This window comes from Tupaia chinensis, unplaced genomic scaffold (assembly GCF_000334495.1).
Source record: "Tupaia chinensis unplaced genomic scaffold, TupChi_1.0 Scaffold000410_1, whole genome shotgun sequence".
In the NCBI taxonomy this organism is placed as follows: Eukaryota; Metazoa; Chordata; class Mammalia; order Scandentia; family Tupaiidae; genus Tupaia; species Tupaia belangeri.
The window spans coordinates 3904859-3924057 of NW_006159915.1; the positions used below are offsets into that span (position 1 = coordinate 3904859).

Genomic DNA, 19199 nt, shown 5'->3' on the forward strand with positions numbered 1-19199 from the left:
TCTCTCTGTTCTCTCTGGCAAGTGCATGTGCCATCTGGCAATAGAAATAAAAGAGATTGTCAGATGGTATTTGAAGACAAAAAGAGCCAACTATTCACTCTCTACTTAAAAAGTCACTTTAAGGAGTATTCTAGTGGGACCAGCAGTGGGCCTAATGACTATGTTGCTGGACTTCCCTGTAGCTGACTGTAGTTTTAAGTCCCAGAACCGGTGGCTTAAACTCCTGCCGGGCACATGTGCATGTATGCCCAAGATCCCAAGAGGAGAATGGAGAAGGGATTGTGGTGAGGCCATCCCCCTGGGGCGTGATTTCTCGCTTTCTTTTGCTCTGTCTCTGTCTTTCCAGTGAGCGCATGCGCCCTATATTGAAAAACCTCTCCCCTTCCCCACCCCCCAAAAAAGTATTCTAGCAGAATACTATTACATTCAAGAGCACATGGAACATTTACAGAGTTAGACTATATTATGGGCCATGAAAACACACCATAACAAATTTAAAAGTATAAAAATCATGCAGGCTGTGTTTTCAGACCCTAATAGAATTAAACTAGAATTCAGATAATCAAAAATATTTGGAAACCCCCCCCCCAAAGAATTTAGAAATTAGCACAATTTTGAATAAGCCATGGATCAAGAGAAAGTGTCAAGGGAAATTAGAAATTTATAACCGAATAAAAATGCATCATCATAAAATTTGGGATATGCACATGAAGCAGTATTTAGAAGGAATTTATTATATTTAATACTTTCCATTAGTTTAAGATAGAAGAAAATGTCTTTAGTCAATAATCTATGCTTCTACCTTAGAAAGATAGAAAATGAAGATGAAATTAATTTCAAATAAGTTAAGAAATAATAAGTATAAAAAAATAAAGAAAAAAAGAAAAAAATCAAATCCAAATCAATCAATTTTTTTTTTTTTTTTTTTTTTTTGGAGAGGTTGTTGCTATAGGGCGCGTGCACTCGTCAGAGAGACAGAGAGAGACAGAAAGCTAGAAATCACCGCCCAGGGGGGATGGCCACGCTGCAATCCCTTCTCCTCCATTCTCCTCGTGGGATCTTGGGCATGCACGCGCACGTGCCCAGTGTGAGTTTAAGCCTTCAGGTCTGGAACTCGAACCGCGGTTCACTACGTGGGAGTTTAGTGACATAGCCATTACGCTAACTGCTGGTCCCCAAATCTAATTCTTTATAAAGGTAAAATTGAAAAGTCTGTACTCGGGTTGACCAAGAAAATTTATCAATATTGGTTATAAAGTGTGTGCCAGGGCCAGCAGGTGGCATGGTGGTTAAGGGTATTGGACTCCTATATGGCCAACTGTGGTTTAAGTCTTGGACCTGGTGCCTTACTTTCTCTCTTTCTCTCTCTCTCATTCCCTCCCTCCCTCCCTCCCTCTTTCTCAATCTATCACTTTCTGGTCAAATTAAAATTAAAAAATGAATAAATAAAGTTAAATAGAATAATTTTTTTAGAAGTGTATATCACTAGAGCTCCCCCACCAACATTAAATGGATAATAAAGAATGTTGAGTATATCACGCCGGGCGCATGTGCGTGCGTGCCCAAGATCCCGAGAGGAGAATGGAGGAGAAGGGATTGCGGCATGACCATTCCCCCTGGGGGGTGATTTCTCGCTTTCTGTCTCTATATCTCTCTCTGTCTGGCGAGCGCACACGCCCTATAGCGAAAAACCTCTCAAAAAGAAAAAAAAAAAAGAATGTTGAGTATAGTGGTGCAACCTAAATTTGTGAATTTGGATGAAATGGACTCAACTTCTTTGAAAGACACCAGTATTTGCTCAAGAGGAAATAGATGACTTTAAATTGTAGTTAAAACATTTGTCAAATTGTCAAAACAATTTGAAAGACAACAGAGGTGACTGATTGACACTGCCTGACTTCAGGTATTCTTTTTGGGGGGAGAGGTTTTTGCTACAGGGCGTGTGCTCTCGCCAGACAAACAGAGACAGACAGAAAACGAGAAATCACCCCCCAGGGGGGATGGTCACGCCGCAATCCCTTCTCCTCCATTCTCCTCTCGGGATCTTGGGCAGGCAAGCACACACGCCCGGCGTGAGTTTAAGCCACCGGGTCCAGGACGTGAACTGCAGTCGACTACGTGGGAGTCCAGTGACATAGCCATTATGCTAACTGCTGGTCTCACTTCAGGTATTCTTTAAAGCTATAGTAATCAAGCCTGTGTCATTTTTAAAAAGAATTGTTTAATTTTACCTATCATTATTGTTTTTAATTTGCTACCGGGCACACACACTCATCCTAGAGAGAAGGGGGGGGGTGAGCGCGTGCACTCGTCAGAGAGACAGAGAGAGACAGAAAGCTAGAAATCACCGCCCAGGGGGGATGGCCACGCTGCAATCCCTTCTCCTCCATTCTCCTCTTGGGATCTTGGGCATGCACGCACACGTGCCCAGTGTGAGTTTAAGCCTTCAGGTCTGGAACTCGAACCGCGGTTCACTACGTGGGAGTTTAGTGACATAGCCATTACGCTAACTGCTGGTCCCCAAATCTAATTCTTTATAAAGGTAAAATTGAAAAGTCTGTACTCGGGTTGACCAAGAAAATTTATCAATATTGGTTATAAAGTGTGTGCCAGGGCCAGCAGGTGGCATGGTGGTTAAGGGTATTGGACTCCTATATGGCCAACTGTGGTTTAAGTCTTGGACCTGGTGCCTTACTTTCTCTCTTTCTCTCTCTCTCATTCCCTCCCTCCCTCCCTCCCTCTTTCTCAATCTATCACTTTCTGGTCAAATTAAAATTAAAAAATGAATAAATAAAGTTAAATAGAATAATTTTTTTAGAAGTGTATATCACTAGAGCTCCCCCACCAACATTAAATGGATAATAAAGAATGTTGAGTATATCACGCCGGGCGCATGTGCGTGCGTGCCCAAGATCCCGAGAGGAGAATGGAGGAGAAGGGATTGCGGCATGACCATTCCCCCTGGGGGGTGATTTCTCGCTTTCTGTCTCTATATCTCTCTCTGTCTGGCGAGCGCACACGCCCTATAGCGAAAAACCTCTCAAAAAGAAAAAAAAAAAAGAATGTTGAGTATAGTGGTGCAACCTAAATTTGTGAATTTGGATGAAATGGACTCAACTTCTTTGAAAGACACCAGTATTTGCTCAAGAGGAAATAGATGACTTTAAATTGTAGTTAAAACATTTGTCAAATTGTCAAAACAATTTGAAAGACAACAGAGGTGACTGATTGACACTGCCTGACTTCAGGTATTCTTTTTGGGGGGAGAGGTTTTTGCTACAGGGCGTGTGCTCTCGCCAGACAAACAGAGACAGACAGAAAACGAGAAATCACCCCCCAGGGGGGATGGCCACGCCGCAATTCCTTCTCCTCCATTCTCCTCTCGGGATCTTGGGCAGGCAAGCACACACGCCCGGCGTGAGTTTAAGCCACCGGGTCCAGGACGTGAACTGCAGTCGACTACGTGGGAGTCCAGTGACATAGCCATTATGCTAACTGCTGGTCTCACTTCAGGTATTCTTTAAAGCTATAGTAATCAAGCCTGTGTCATTTTTAAAAAGAATTGTTTAATTTTACCTATCATTATTGTTTTTAATTTGCTACCGGGCACACACACTCATCCTAGAGAGAAGGGGGGGGGTGAGAAAACAAGCTGCCAGGTCCAGGTCTCAAACCGCTGCCAGCCATGTGAGTGTCCAGCTCGTTAACTACCATGCCACCTGCTGGTTTCAACCCTGTGTCATTTTGTTAAAGACACATGGATAAATAAGACAGAACAGAGAGTGCAGACATTGACCCCTACATACGTAATATAAAAATAATTCAGTGAGCAAAGAGCAGTCTTTTATTAAGTTATATGGAAGAATGACCAGCCATATGAAACATGCCCAGCCATATGCAAGAAAACATAAAAGCCCCCAAGCCCTGACCCTACATATTTCATGTCTTTTATAAAAACTAACTGAAAATTATTTAGAGATTTAAATTTATAACAAGCTACAAAGCTTTTTTATTTTTTTCATTTTTGATTGCCAGAGGTCATATGAATCACCCAAGAGAAAGTACCCTCACCATGGGGCATGCCTCAGTTCCAATTTCTCCATCCAGTCAAGATTTGGGGCACACATGCACATTTGTCCTGTATGGTTTGTTTTGTTTGTTTGTTTTTTGAGAGGTTTTTGCTATAGGGCGCGTGCGCTCGCCAGACAGACAGAGACATAGAGACAGAAAGCAAGAAATCACCCCCCAGGGGGGATGGTCATGCCACAATCCCTTCTCCTCCATTCTCCTCTCGGGATCTTGGGCACGCACGCACGGCGTGAGGTCTAAGCCACCAGGTCCAGGACGTGAACCATGGTCGACTATGTGGGAGTCCAGCGATATAGCCATTACACTAACTGCTGGTTCCCTGTCCTGTATGTTTTTTTAGGTTACTGAGGCCAGCATCTTTTTTTTTTTAAGAATTACTTTATATATATAACTTTATTTATTTATTTTAATTTGAGCAGAGAGGGACAAAGTGAGAGGGAAAGTGAGGAAGTCCAGCATCTTAACTACTACACTGCCTACTGGTGCTGAGCCAGCATTTTAACCACAGTATGCCATGTGCAGCCTGGCTCCCTTAACCAGTAAGCTATGGGACTGGTTACAATTATAAGCTTTTTTGAATAAATTATAGGAAAAAGTCTATGTGACCTTGTGATTGATTAAGAATTTTTCTTACTACACCAAATGAGTAATCCGTTTTTAAAAATAGAGGGGAACCAGCAGTTAGCGTGATGGCTATGTCACTGGACTCCCACGTAGTCAACCACAGCTCACGTCCCGAACCCGGTGGCTTAAAACTCACGCTGGGGGGGTGTGCGTGCGTGCCCAAGATCCCGAGAGGAGAATGGAGGAGAAGGGATTGCAGCGTCACCATCCCTCCTGGGGGGTGATTTCTCGCTTTCTGTCTCTATGTTTCTCTCTGTCTGTCTGGCGAGCGCACGCACCCTATAATGAAAATCTCTCAAAAAGAAAAAAAGTAGATACATTTGACTTCATGAAAAATTATAAACTTTGCTTTGTAAAGGATCTTGTTAAGAGATAAAAACGCAGGGCTGGCAGGTGGTGTGGTGGTTAAGGGTGCTAGACTCCCACATGGTCAACCACAGCTAGAGTCCTGGACCTGGTGGCTTGCTTTCCCACTTTCACTCTTTCTCACTTTCTCTCAATCTGTCCCTCTCTGTTCAAATTAAAATAAGTAAAGTTAGATACAATAATTATTTTTTTAAAAGAGAAATGAAAACACAAGATGCAGTGGGAGAAATTATTCGAAAATCACGTACCTGAGAAAGTAATTTTATCCTAAGCACATGAAGAATTCTCAGATTCAACAATATGTAAACAGCTCATTTTTTGTAGGCAAAAAATGGGTACAGACACTTGACTGAAGAAGATATACAAGTGACTGTCGCATGAAAAGATATTCAATGCCTGTTATTAGGACCATGCAAATAAAACCGCAACTGGTAACAATGGCCAAAATTAAAACGAAGAACCCAAGAAACCTTAAAATTCTAGGTACTGATAAATATGCAAAGCAACTGGAACTTTCATGTATTTCTGGGGGAAATGTACCTTTGGAAAATATTTTGGCATTTTCTTATAACATTAAAACTACACTTACCATATGGTCATACAGTGTACTTCTTTATATTCAAGAGAAATAAAAACTATGTTAACACAACATAGCTATGAATGAATATATATAGCACATTTATCACTCAGAATTGAAAACAACCCACCTGTCCTTCAGAAATTAAATACTATGGAATATTTAGAAAATGGAGTGGTACTCTCCAACATAAAGTAATGAATTATTAATAAACATAGACACACAGATAAAACTCAGATGTATTATGTAAAGTGAACGATGTCAGAATCAGAAGTCTGCATAATGTATGATTCCATTTATATGATGTATTCTGGAAAAGTCAAAATCATTAGAGCAGAGGTCAGATCCATGTTTTCCATGGGATAAGCCAGGAAGGAGGAGATTGAGTTCAAATAGATAATTGAAGAGGAATTTTTAGAAGTGATACTAATGCTTCCACATTTTTATTTTGGTGACAGTAACATGAGTGAATGGATTTGTTAGCTCATAAGAACTGTATTCCAGAAAATTGAGTTTTTACTGTATATAAATAAAAGACAAAAATGTTATTAGTATGAAACCAACTCTCTTGAGAGACTACAGAGTAAACAGAAGGATCAGCAGATGGTGTAGTGGTCAAGACACTGGACTTCCATGGGGCTAGCCGCAGTTTGAGTCCTGGACCTGGCGGCTTAAAACTCATGCCAGGCGCATGTGTGCATGTGCTCAAAATCCCAACAAGAGAATGGAGGAGAAGGGACTGCGATGTGACCATTCCCCCTGGGGAGGGGGTGATTTCTCATTTTCTGTTTCTCTGTCTCTATCTCTCTGGCAAACACATGTACCCTTATAGCAAAAAATCTCTCAAAAAAAAAAAAAAAGAGAGAGAGAGAGAGAGAAGGATGTGCTAATTGTTTCATATTTCAAGACTCCAAAACAGGTTTTCTGTTTACCTGCACATGCCTCAATATCATGGAACACTTCATTTAATTTTATCAAAAATAGACAGGATTTAGAGTTGAAGTATTCCTACAAATAATTGTGCAATCCCATAATTCTAAAAATGAGAAAACCGAAATCTTACTAGATCAGTTGTTTCATAACATGCACTTAAAGTTTATTATATTAACTTGCCTCTGAGGTAAACGAATGTGAAATGCCTTCTGTTGTGGTTCATGGAGTGGGATGTCTGTTTGTCTAAAACAGTTACATGCAAGTGTTTCAACTACATGGATGCCCAAGGCAATGAATGAATGATAATCAGACAAACAACAAACTAACCAAAAGGAAAAGTTAGCTAGGAGATAAGCTGTCCATTGGGGTTCTAGAAAGACATGAGCAGGCCCCATAGCCTAGTGATTGAGGTAGCCAGATCTCACATGGTCAACCACAGTACAAATCTCAGCCATAGCAGCTTGAGAAACATGCCAGATATAAGCTAATGCATTCCCCAAATTCCAACAGTCTGGAAATGACTTTTTTCCCTCTCCCTCTCCCCCCCTTCTCTGGCAAGTACATGTGCCTTTTTGCAATTAAGACATAAAGTCAAATCTTTGATGCAGTCCTGGGAATCTAGAAAACCACACACCTCCTTAGGGCTATAGACCTGAGTTCTTAGAATCTGAAATTCTTTCATGTGAGTTGTAATAGAAGCCTAGATTTTTTTCTAAGTTTATTTTTTACCCTTCATGAGAGACCAAGAGAGAGAGGCACCCCCAGAGGGTAGTCACACCACTGTCCACTCCCACTCTCAGCTGATCCCAATCACGAGCTCCTGTGTACCTGCCTGGCATGCTACGGGGTCCAGACACAAACCCATGTTTGTGGTTCCAGTTGTGTTACCACTGTGCTGTCACCTGACTCAAAAAGTCTGGTTCTTTTCCCTAAGAAGTTTTGTTCATGCTATACATTAACATTTGGTGGAAGTCATACATTGAGCAAAGGGTGTGTGTTTATTACATAGCCATAACTAATGTCAGGGTTTTTTTTTTTGTAGTTGTCAGAGGGCATGTGCACTCGCCAGACACACACACACACACACACACACACACACACACAGGAAAAGGAGAAAGCATCCCACTATGGGGTAAGATCACACTTCAATCCCTTCTTCCATTTCTTCATTTTATTGGGATTTGGGGTGCACACATACCCACCCAGTGTGTTTTTCAAGCTGCTAGGGCCAGGATTCAAACCGAGGTGAGCCATGCAGAATCTGGCTGTCTTAACCACTGGGCTACAGAGCAGTCCAATGTCAGACATTTAAAAATGTCCCCATAGTGGTTTGAATTGTGTCTCCCAGAAAGGTATATATATTAGGAGCCCAGTGCCCCAACCACCATGCCATCTCCTGGCCCCCAGAAAAGTATATTTAAGTCAATCCCAATATCTGTGAATGAGGCCTTATTTGAAATAGGGTCTTTGTAGGTTAAATTAAATTCAAATGAGATTATACCAGATTAAGAAGGGCCCCAAATTTAACAGCTGGTATCCTTGCAAGAAGAGAAAACATGGGGGAAATGTCTTGTGAAGACAGAGGCAGGAATTGGAACAATACTGTTACACACCAGGGAGGCCAGTAATTTCCAGGAGTCACCAGAAGCCAGGGCAAGGCAAAGAGTAGAATCTCTGGAGAGAGCATGGCACTACTGACACCTTGATTTTAGATTTCTAGCCTCAAAAACAGAATAAATTCCTGTTGTTTTAAGCCATCCAGTTTGTGGTATTTTCTCCTAAAAGCCCAAGGAAGCTAATACATTCTCTTAGTTTGCTCCTGAAATTAATTTTGATTTGTAAGTATAGAGATGCGCTATCAGATGACAAACTTTAATAATTTATAAAGTTTGTTTCATACATTATATTAGCTAAGGTTTGAGGGTAATATTTGAAAACCAGCTTATAGGCAGAATGTTGACAGCTAGATAACTAACACTTGATGGGTGCTTCAGATATTTAAAGCTTAAAAGATCTGATTTAGTCGATTCATCCATTCAAATCTATGACTTGGGACCAGCAGTTAGCGTAATGGCTATGTTGCCGGACTCCCATGTAGTCAACCACGGTTCGAGTCCTGTACCCAGTGGCTTAAACTCATGCCGGGCACGTGTGCCCAAGATCCTGAGAGGAAAATGGAGAAGAGATTGCAGTGTGGCCATCCCCCCCAGAGGGTGATTTCTCGCTTCCTGTCTCCCTGTCTCTGTCTTTCTGGTGAGCACACACGCTCTATAGCAAAAACCTCTCAAAAAAAAAAGGAAAAAAAATCTATGACTTCATTTCAAAATCTCAGTAAATTTTTTTCCATAGGAAATTATAGTTAAGAACATTGTGATAGTGAGGCAGCCGCATTGTACAGCAATTAAGTGCTATGCAGAGAAAACTGTATCCCACATGGCCATCCCCATCATTGAATTCTGGCCCCAGCTATTTGAAAAACTGGACATGCCCCAAATCCTGACAGAATGGGGAAATGGAGAAGGGATTGTGGTGTGACGACACCTAATATGGAGGGTGGTACTTTCTCTTCTCTGTCTCTCTTTACTCTGGCAGTGAATGTACCCTCTGGTAATTTAAAAAAATGATGGGGCAGCAGGTGGTGTGGGGTTAAGGTGCTGGACTCTCACATGGTTGACCATGGTTCAAGTCCTGAATCTGGCCAGGCATGTGTGCGTGCAGCCTAAAATCCCAGGAGGAGAATGGAGAAGGGACTGAGATGTGGCCATCCCCCCCTGGGGGATGATTTACGATTTCCCACTTTCCCTCTCACTGTTTCTCTCTGCCCCTCTAACAAGTGTATATGTCTTAAGGCTAAAACCTAAAATAAATAAATAAATATCTTTTAATAATCATGATACAGTGTGCCATTCTCTAAAATAATATAGACAAGAAAAGAAGCAGTTTTTCTATACTCAGATTATTAAACAAAAATCGTTTGGGTTACATTCTTAAGATTTTCATAGAGAAATAAAATTTGGAGCTATTGTTGACATGCTTTAGATCACATTTCATGGATTGTGAACCACATGTTGGGTCAGCTAGAATTTATTTCATTAAGCATTAATTTTTGTCAGCATTCTATTTTAGATAAGTATTTATTTTCTACTGCCTCCCTAACAAGATTATCACAAATTCAGATGCTTAAAATAATATACATTTGGGGCCAGAAGGTGGTTTGGTAGTTAAGGCACTAGATCCCCACATGGCTGACCATAGTTCGAGTCCCAGACCCAGTAGTTTGAAAATCACACCTGCGTGCGCGTGTGTGTGTGTGTGTGTGTCCGCCTAAAATCCTGAGAGGAAAATGAAGAAGGTATTGCAACGCAGCTGTCCACCCTGGGTTGTGATTTCTCACTTTCCCTTTCTCTGGTGAGTACACACACCTTGTGGCTAAGATTGTGAAAAATACACACGTGCGGGTGTGTGTGCGCACACACACACACACACACACATCTTTTCAATCCTAGTGGTCTTTTGCCTCGCATCTTACAGAACTAAAATCAAGGTTTCAGCAGTGTTACGGTTTCAGCAGGGTTACATTCCTTCCTGAAGACTTGGAAAAGAATTTGTTTCCAGACTCATTTACACCATCAGCTAAATTCAGGTCCTTGCTCTTGTAGGACTTAGGTCCTTGTATGCTGTCAGAGTGTGTGTGTGTGTGTGTGTGTGTGTGTGTGTGTGTGCGTGTGTGTGTGTGTTTACTCCTGGAAGCTCCTACATTCCTCCTCAAATTTCCCCAGTGGCTCTCTCCAACAGCAGCAGGTCAGGTTCCTCTCGCATGCCTAATATCTCTTGTCTGTAGCTGAAAAAAAACTGCTTCAAAGAACTCGAGTGATTAGATGAGGCCTACCCAGATAACTCAAAGTAATCTTCCTGTATTAAGATCTGTAACCTTGGGGCTGGCAGGTGGCATGGTGGTAAGGTGCCAAGCTCCAACATGGCCAACTGGTTCAAGTCCCAGACCTGGCAGCTTGCTTTTTTACTTACCTCTCTCTCTGATCAAATTAAAAATAAGTAAATAAGGGAATAAATAAAATCAAATGATCTTTTTAAAAATCTATAACCTTAGTTACATCTACAACCCTTTTATCATGTAATGTAATATATTTACACATTCCAGGGATTAGGGCATGGACTTTTTTTTGTTTGTTTTTGAGAGAGTTTGTTTTGTGCTGTTAGGTGTGTGCACTCACTGAAAAGACAGAGACAGAGAGAGAAAGTGAGAAATCACCCCCGGGGGATGGCCATGTTACAATCCCTTCTCCTCCATTCTCCTCTCAGGATTTTGGGCACACATGCACACACACCCTGTGTGAGTCCAATGTCTTAACCACTATGTCACCTGTTGACCCTGGCGTGGGTAGTTTTATAGAGCCATTTTGCCTATGCCATTTACTAATATCAACAGTTTTGATATTTAGTTAATTATAAAACGTATTAACTTATTGTTAATAAGATATAATATTTACAGATGTGAAAAAGGTATATGTAATTAATGAAAGCAGTCTTTTCTTTGAGGTAAGGTATAATGATAATTTGCTAAAGGTAAGAAATTTAGAAATTATTTGGCACAGCAAGAAAACATACTTCTCTATAGAAAAGGATAATAAACTGAAATGTCATTCCCCTAATGAAAGTTTAATTGTATGACATGCTTTTCTTATTTGGGATTCTAGCCAGCTTTATATTTCTTGGAATTATTTGGACACCCACATCACTTATAAGTAGACAGACTAGATAAGGTCCACATATAAACCATGCCACTCTCATTTCCCGTTTATCTTACAATTTGCCACTGGGTAGCTGGGGACTTTAGTTTCTTTATTTCTTAAATGGTGCTAGCCCAGTTTTCTTACTGTCCATGTTCTGCTGTCAGACTGGAAAGCATCATTTTATTCTGTTAAGTAACAATTTTAGAGGGAAGGACAAAAGCCAATAGTTATCCATTGTAGACATTAGTATATACTTAACCAGATTTTCACATGCCCTCTCCTTTAATCCCTCAAGATGTCTTTTTTCCTTTTTAGTTAGCGTTTAGTTAGGTTTTCTTGATTTTTTTTTTCTGATTCCTTGTTTGTTTTATTTATTGCTTTCATAAGAGAGAAATACATACACACACAGGTACCTGACAGGCCCTGCTGTTCCCCAGTTGTCTCCCCAGCCTTTCAGCCAGCCAGGATCATGGGCACATGCTGGCATGCCTGGCATATGCAGGTCAACCTGAGGTTCAACCCAGGACTTCCCATGTGGCTGCCGTATCATGCAGTAGCATTTTACCCCAGCAGTGCTGTGGCTAGGCCTCATTAGTTAGTTTTATTCCAAAGTGGAGAAGTAATTCCACGAGAACTATCTTATATTCTGTAGAGAGCATATTTAAGAATCATTTTGTAAAACAGAAACTACCAGTGTTATTCTGTGAAACCTAAAATCTGTTTTGAAATTTAAAATGTAGTATGTGCCTACCTTGTGAAAAACTATGCCATTAAATTATTAAGTTACTTTATTTTACATAGTTCTAAAATAATTCATTCCTCTAGGGATTAAAATGAAAACTCAGATTTAGTTCTTTAAAACTGTTTTTTAAATAACAATGGACATGACCCATGAAGATTAATTATATTTCTATACCTGCAGTGTTTTTTTGTTTGGTTGGTTGGTTTTTCTTGAAGAGGTTTTTGCTATAGGGTGCGTGCACTCACCAGAGAGAGAGAGACAGAAAGCAAGAAATCACCCCCTGGGGAGGATGGCCACACCACAATTCCTTCTCCTCCATTCTCCTCTCAGGATCTTGGGCATGCACACACATGCACCCGGTGTGAGTTTTAAGCCACCGGGTCCGGGACGTGAATCACAGTTGACTATGTGGGAGTCCAGCGACATAGCCATTATGCTAACTGCTGGTCCCTGCAGTATTTTTTTTAAGGGAGATTTTTGCTATAGGGTGCATGTGTTCAACAGAGAGACAGAAAGCAAGAAATCAATCCCCGGGGAGATGACCATGCCACAGTCCCTTCTCCTTTCTCCTCGTGGGACTCTGGGCATGCACACACATGCATCCTGTGTGAGTTTAAGCTGCCAGGTCTAGGATTGGAACCACAGTTGACTACATGAGAGTCAAGCAACATAACCATTATGCCATGAGATTTTTTTTTAATTTTCTGTTAGAAATCTGTTTCTTGGAACCAGCAGAAGGCGTAATGGTTTCGTCACCGGACTCCCATATAGTCTACTGCAGTTCGCATCCCATACCTGGTGACTTAAAACTCACTCCAGACGCGTGTGCATGTGTACCTAAAATTCCAAGAGGAGGATGAAAGAGAAGGGATTGCAGCACGGCCATCCCCCCCACCCCCAGGGGTGATTTCTGTCTCTCTGTCTGTTTCTGTGTTTCCAGCGAGTGCATGAGCTCTAGAGCAGAAATCTCTCTAAAAGAGAGAGAGACCTATTTCTTTAGTAAAGGGGGAAACTGAGGCCCAGAGGAGTTCTTTTACTTGCTCCGGCATTCATTTCCAGTTTGGAATAGAACCAGGACGTTAGCTTGGGTCTTTTACTCTTAGTCACATAGTCTTTCTCCTGTACCCTGTCAGTTTTAAATAAAATGGAATGAAAATATTTTGCAATCTATCAAACTATATAAGAAGTTGTACCATATAAGAATTATAGTACCAAAGAGAAATTACTAAAAATTATAATTTCATTTAAGTTGAACAGTTATAACTTCATTTGCTGTTTTTCTGTTTAGGTGAAAAGAGATTTGAGTGCCCAGAGTGTTCTAAAAGGTTTATGCGGAGTGATCATCTCTCCAAACATGTTAAAACGCACCAGAATAAGAAAGGTGGTGGGACAGCTCTTGCCATTGTTACCTCGGGAGACCTGGACTCATCTGTTACAGAGGTGCTGGGCTCCCCAAGAATTGTCACAGTTGCAGCCATTTCTCAAGATTCGAATCCAGCAACTCCCAATGTTTCAACCAACATGGAAGAATTCTGAAAAGTTATTTATAACAGAGACCTCTAGTGCTGCACTTAAGTTTACACACCTTTGAAAATCTGGAAATGGGCTGGTCAAGTGGATTACAGAGTAGGAAATCATGTTTTCATTCTTGGCTTCTTCTTTAAGTATTCCAGGGTTTGGAGTCAACACATGAAGTGTTGAATTTTTAAAAATATGAAAAGCAAACTGATGTATTGGAAACAGATAGAAAAGTATTTCCTCCATACTATAAGTTATAGTTATTTGGAAATATATAACCATAAACAGAATCTTCCCCTCTCTTGACATCATGTTGAACATGTTTAAAAAGACAGACCTCAGTAGTTTATAGACTGGATGTTAATTGGAATTATTTTCTTTGAAAATACTTTGTTACAAATTTAGTCAGTAATAATTTACATGTATTTCTTTTTCTCTATAGCACAGAAAACTGATAGTAACTGATAATAGGAATAATACTGTATTTCCATAGCTTGTTGTTTGGAAAATCAACTGAAAATAGTTTTGGCCATCTTTTCTAAATGTTAGAAATTCTTCAGCAGTTGAATTAGGTAAGTTCCAAAACAATAATCTGAGCCGTCTCTCAGATATATATCACCACTACATTGTAGTAGTGTGTATGCAGACAATCAGTGAAGCCCAATTACTTTCTCCATTTGGAGACTCAAGAGGAACTTAGAGCTAAATCTTAGGTTAAATTTTAGATTGAAACCTTAGGAAAAGGCTGTGAAAAATGGTTAAAACAAAACTCATAATAGCTTCAAAAACAAAATGAGGCAATTTAACATATAATGTTTTACTGTTTGAAGATTGATTATATTTCTAATCCTAGGTTGAACTGCAAAATTTCATTTTAAATGTTTATATTGGAAATATTTGCCTAGAGTGTAAATCATTCTGTAGTTTCATATTCTGTAAATATGAGTTATGTGACAATGTGCAGAATTCTTAATGCTTTGACTTGGTAGCCAAAGAAAGAATTATCACACTTTTTCTCAAGGCCAGCAGAAAATTATCTTTAAACTTAATTTTTTTTGCTCTACTAAAAATTGGCCAGTCCCATTTTATTTCTCGTACTGTGTTAGAAGGTTGGTTAATTAGGAATTTATAACACAATATGTGTTATTGTGTGTTATTATTATGCCAGTAACTGAATTTGCCCTAAAAGTTAGACAGCCTACTGAATATATAATAGATAATGATATTATGAAGCAAAAATTATTTTTGAAAAATCAGAATAATTTTCAGTCAAATAAGTAACTAAAAAAATTATATTTCATTCTTTATACAGGGGTCTTATAGGGAAGGGTATTATTAGGAAAGATGGCCAAAAGTTTCATATGAAAAAAATGGGATTATACTGATAGCATAAACATTAATAAGATGTTTTGTTTTTTAAAAGTATGTACACAGAATCTTTAATTAATGAAATCAACCATTTGAAAATTAAAATTGTACCTGCTTGGGTTATTAATATTATTGGTTTGGGGACTGTTTGAATATAGGTAATGTTTTCTCATGCATTCTCTATGATTTCAGAAAAAGTACTACTCAAACGAATTCTCTTCCAAAATTGTGATGTTTCTTGTATTTTTGATGAAGGAGAAATACTGTAATGATCACTGTTTACACTATGTACACTTTAGGCCAGCCCTTTGTAGCGTTATATAAAACTGAAGGTCTTTTGTGCTTTCAGTTTGTATAAAAAAGCTTTGAGATTAAAGGAAAAAAATTTTTACACTGTGGTTATAAATTTCAAGTTTCTTAAAGCTTTTGTAGACTTGTAACAGAGTCTTTAAATTTTAGTTGGATTTTGTAAATTGTTTTGTATATTTTATTTAATGTACTCCTAACAACTGATGTATCTGGCTTTAGAACATCAGAATCAGTTTGTTGTTTTGTTTGGTACAGAGGAGCATTTGTAGTGTTAATTTTAATTTTATTATATAGGAGCTGAAACATCAAATATATATTTTATCTATCATTATGCTACACAATCAGTGCTATAAATTTTTTTATGCAAAGAAACTTTCTTAATGTTTTAATCATGTTTCCTCAGAGTGACACTTTCTGTTGTGAATACCAAGTATAAGCGCTCTGCATCACTATTCCATGAACCAGTTAAATGCAAACCTACGTACGTTCATCAGAAATGGAAGTTATTTTTAATCAACAATGAGGCCTATTATAAATTTATCAAACTGAATCTGGATAGCTTTATAGCTTATAAAATATATTAATTTGTGTTAGCAGGTGCACATTTCACCACTGAAATGAGAAATATTTTGACAGTCTGTTCTGCATACCATTCTGAGTCCACTTTTCTGTCTTATAAAAATCGTAAATTTTGATGTCCTTTATTTGACTCAGTGGGATATAGCTGTTATAAGTAATAGGGCACAGATGTGCAGTAGAGTCTTGTTTAATGGCATTTCACTGTTCATTCCCTTTGCCACCATTATAAAACTTTTCTTTATTGTAATTATCAGTGCAAAGCTATGTATTTATCATGGTAGAACTCCAGTGTTAGAATAGTTTTTTCTTACAGTATACTTTCTTTGGTTCGGTTTGTGTATGTGTTGCTGATTACATTAGAACTTGATGTTAAGTCATTATTTATCACACTCTCATGAGAGCAGTAATAAAAGTGTGTAATCTAGGAGAAAAAGTTAATTTGTCAAACTTAGATAAGCATGATGTTTAGGTCCTATTTTTCAATTTTATAACTGTTTTATTGCAACAATATTTGTATTTAAGTCTCCATTTTAATGCCTTGTGGTGTTTCTTTATGCATGTCACTAAGTTGTCATCCCACATAAATTGATGTGCAGCATAGGGTATTAAATCTACATAATGATTTTAAAACAGAAATAGTTGATGGTAAAATGTAAATGTTTTGCAAAAATTCCTTATAAAAAGTTTTGTAGTAACATTTCACTTGTAAATTTTTTTTGTAAAAAAAAAAAAAAAAAGAAAGAAAATGGAAAAAAAAGATGAATCCAGAAAATATCCTGTTTCCCATATCCTAGAATTTAGACAATTATTCTGCCAGCAAAGCCTCTGGGGCTGTAATTGACATTTTTACAGTGCTGATTTGTATAAAATTTGTTTTTTTTGTGGATTTGGAAATAAAATCATGTACAAGTTGTTGCCTGCAATAACAATTGCAAGTAACCTATTAAAAATTCCCTTGAGTTTAACATGTTTCATTTAATTATGTATACTATAAAGCAGCAATAAATTGTTTGAACTACCAACCTTCTTACCACGATGAACACTGCAAAGTTAAATGCTTCTCACTAGAAAATGTATTGGCAGCCTTTCATAATTCCTGGTATTAAGATCTGGTCACCATTTCTCTGAACATCCTGCCAAAGAGCACCAACTCAAATTGCATGTTAATTTGTAGCCATTGCTGTAGACATTTATGGAAATTAAAATTTGATTTAGAGACTTTTTTACTTAAATATTTTGAAGCAATAAATGTTAGGAAATTATAGGAAGATTTGAAAATGAAAAAGTAATTAAAATATTATTCTAACAGAAACACTAAGAAGCAGTGCAGGCCATATAGATGTGACAAAGTCGATAAGCAAAAACTGTCTTTTCCTCCTGGGAGAGCTCTGCAAATCTCCGGAAGAACATGACTGACATAATGAATACATTATTGTAACAACTTCAGTTAACACATTTCCAAACTCACACCAGATCAGATACAGACACAGCAAAAGGGAGCGTGAGAAGTGTGCTGGCCCACATACAGCCCAAAGATCTTTACGTACAATTGTGAGTAAGGGCTGATAGCCTTCTACAGCAAAGCCCCAATGGCATGATTCCATTGCGGTTTATTGACAGCGTATGTGTTCTAATGGCTATTCTGAATCAAGGAATAGTTACATTTATGCTCTATGCCAAATACAACAGTAAGGAATAAATTTGTCACAAGTTTTTATTTTTTTTCCAAAGTAAAGATGTGTATTTTAAATACCTGAAAATTTCACATATGGAGGTATCAGGATGGTATTGTATAAAAGAGGGAATAATATGATTAGAACATTTTATTATGTTTTTTAATATAGTACCAGTCTGCTTGAACTAATAAGAATTTTAATCATGTGACTAAGATAACCCCAAAGCAAAAAAGGGACAAATCATTTCATCATGAATTGTTGCCATAAAACCATTGATGTAGGAATTTAGGAACATCAGAGCAGTGTTAAAAGGAACACTACTGTAACATGACTGTCAGTACATTTACTAACAATAGCATCATAATATAGTTTTTTGAATAATTATTTTATTATTATTATTTAATTTCCCACAGGACACATGGACTCTCCAGAGAGAGAGAACTCAAGCCACCAGGTCCAGGACTTGAACCACAGTCAGCCACATGGGAGTCCAGCACCTTAACCAACATGCTACCTGCTGACCTCAGTATAGTTTGTTCTTGTTTAAAGGTTGAAAAGCTTAATTATAGTGGTGCAGAGTCTTCAAGTGTATGTAAGAACTGTAAAATCTTTTCCTCAATGAATCTGAAAAAAATACTGCTGTATTTACTACCCAAGCAGTAATGTCTGCTGAATATACAACAACCAACTGTAATTGTGAAGCAGGATTTTTAAGGCCTGTATTGTCTATTCTTTTCAGATTTGCTGATTAGCATAAGCCTTTGGGCTCTGTTCTTCTTAGTAGCAGGTGTTGATGAAATAATTTATTTTTAGATGCCTGAGAGTAATCTCAAGTAGAAATAGTGGAAGGAAGGAAAGGAGAGAGAGGGAAGGAAAAGAAGGTAAAGATCTGTCTGTAATGCAAAGTGGATCTCTCTTGGTGTGAGCAAAGTGCAGGGGCAAAAGAAATCAACTGGGAGTCCCAAGCATTCCAGCTGGGTTCCTGGTATGGCCACTAACAGCCACACAACCTTGGACAAGTTATCTGAACTTCTGTGCCTTTTTTCTGCATTTGCAAAAAGGGGTAGTAGTACCTCACGTCCATTAAGATAATCTTGTCAAGCACTTGATACCTAATAGTGTTCAATAGATGAAGTTATCACTTAAAATAATTGCACATTAGCCCAAAAGGCGGGGAGGAGGGCAGTGGTGGTGGTGGTGGTGGAAGGGCACTGTCTTAGTCCATTTGAGTTGTCATAATAAAATATGATAAACGGTATTTTATTCCTCACAGTTCTGGAGGCTGGGAGGTCTGAGGTCAAGGTGCCAGCAGTTCAGCATTGGTGAGGGCCCGTTCCCTGGTTCATAGATGATGCCTTCTGGTTGTGTCCTCATATGATGGAAGGGATGAGACAGTTTTCTGGGGCCTCTTATAAGGGCTCTAATCCTGTTTAGTGAGGGCTGCACTTCTATGACCTAATCCCTTCTCAAAGGCCCAATCTCCATGGGACCAGCAGTTAGCGTAATGGCTATGTCGCTGAACTCCCATGTAGTTGACCGTGTTTCGAGTCCCAGACCCGGTGGCTTAAACTCATGCTTGGGCGCCTGTGCGTGCATGCCCAACATCCCAAGAGGAGAATGGAGGAGAAGGGATTGCAGCATGGCCATCCCCCCTGGGGGGTGATTTC

The 19199-nt window shown here is 38.9% G+C and overlaps 1 protein-coding gene across 1 annotated transcript in view; it reads left to right on the forward strand.

The window, feature by feature from the left end:
* The window catches only part of SP4 (Sp4 transcription factor), a gene marked incomplete at its 5' end in the record, with an annotated part of 99079 nt that extends 82593 nt beyond the window's left edge, over nt 1-16486 (forward strand). The window contains 1 exon segment of the mRNA XM_014590148.2: nt 13371-16486. Coding sequence (XP_014445634.1) covers nt 13371-13618 — 248 coding nt within the window.
* Between the last annotated feature and the right edge of the window lie 2713 nt (nt 16487-19199).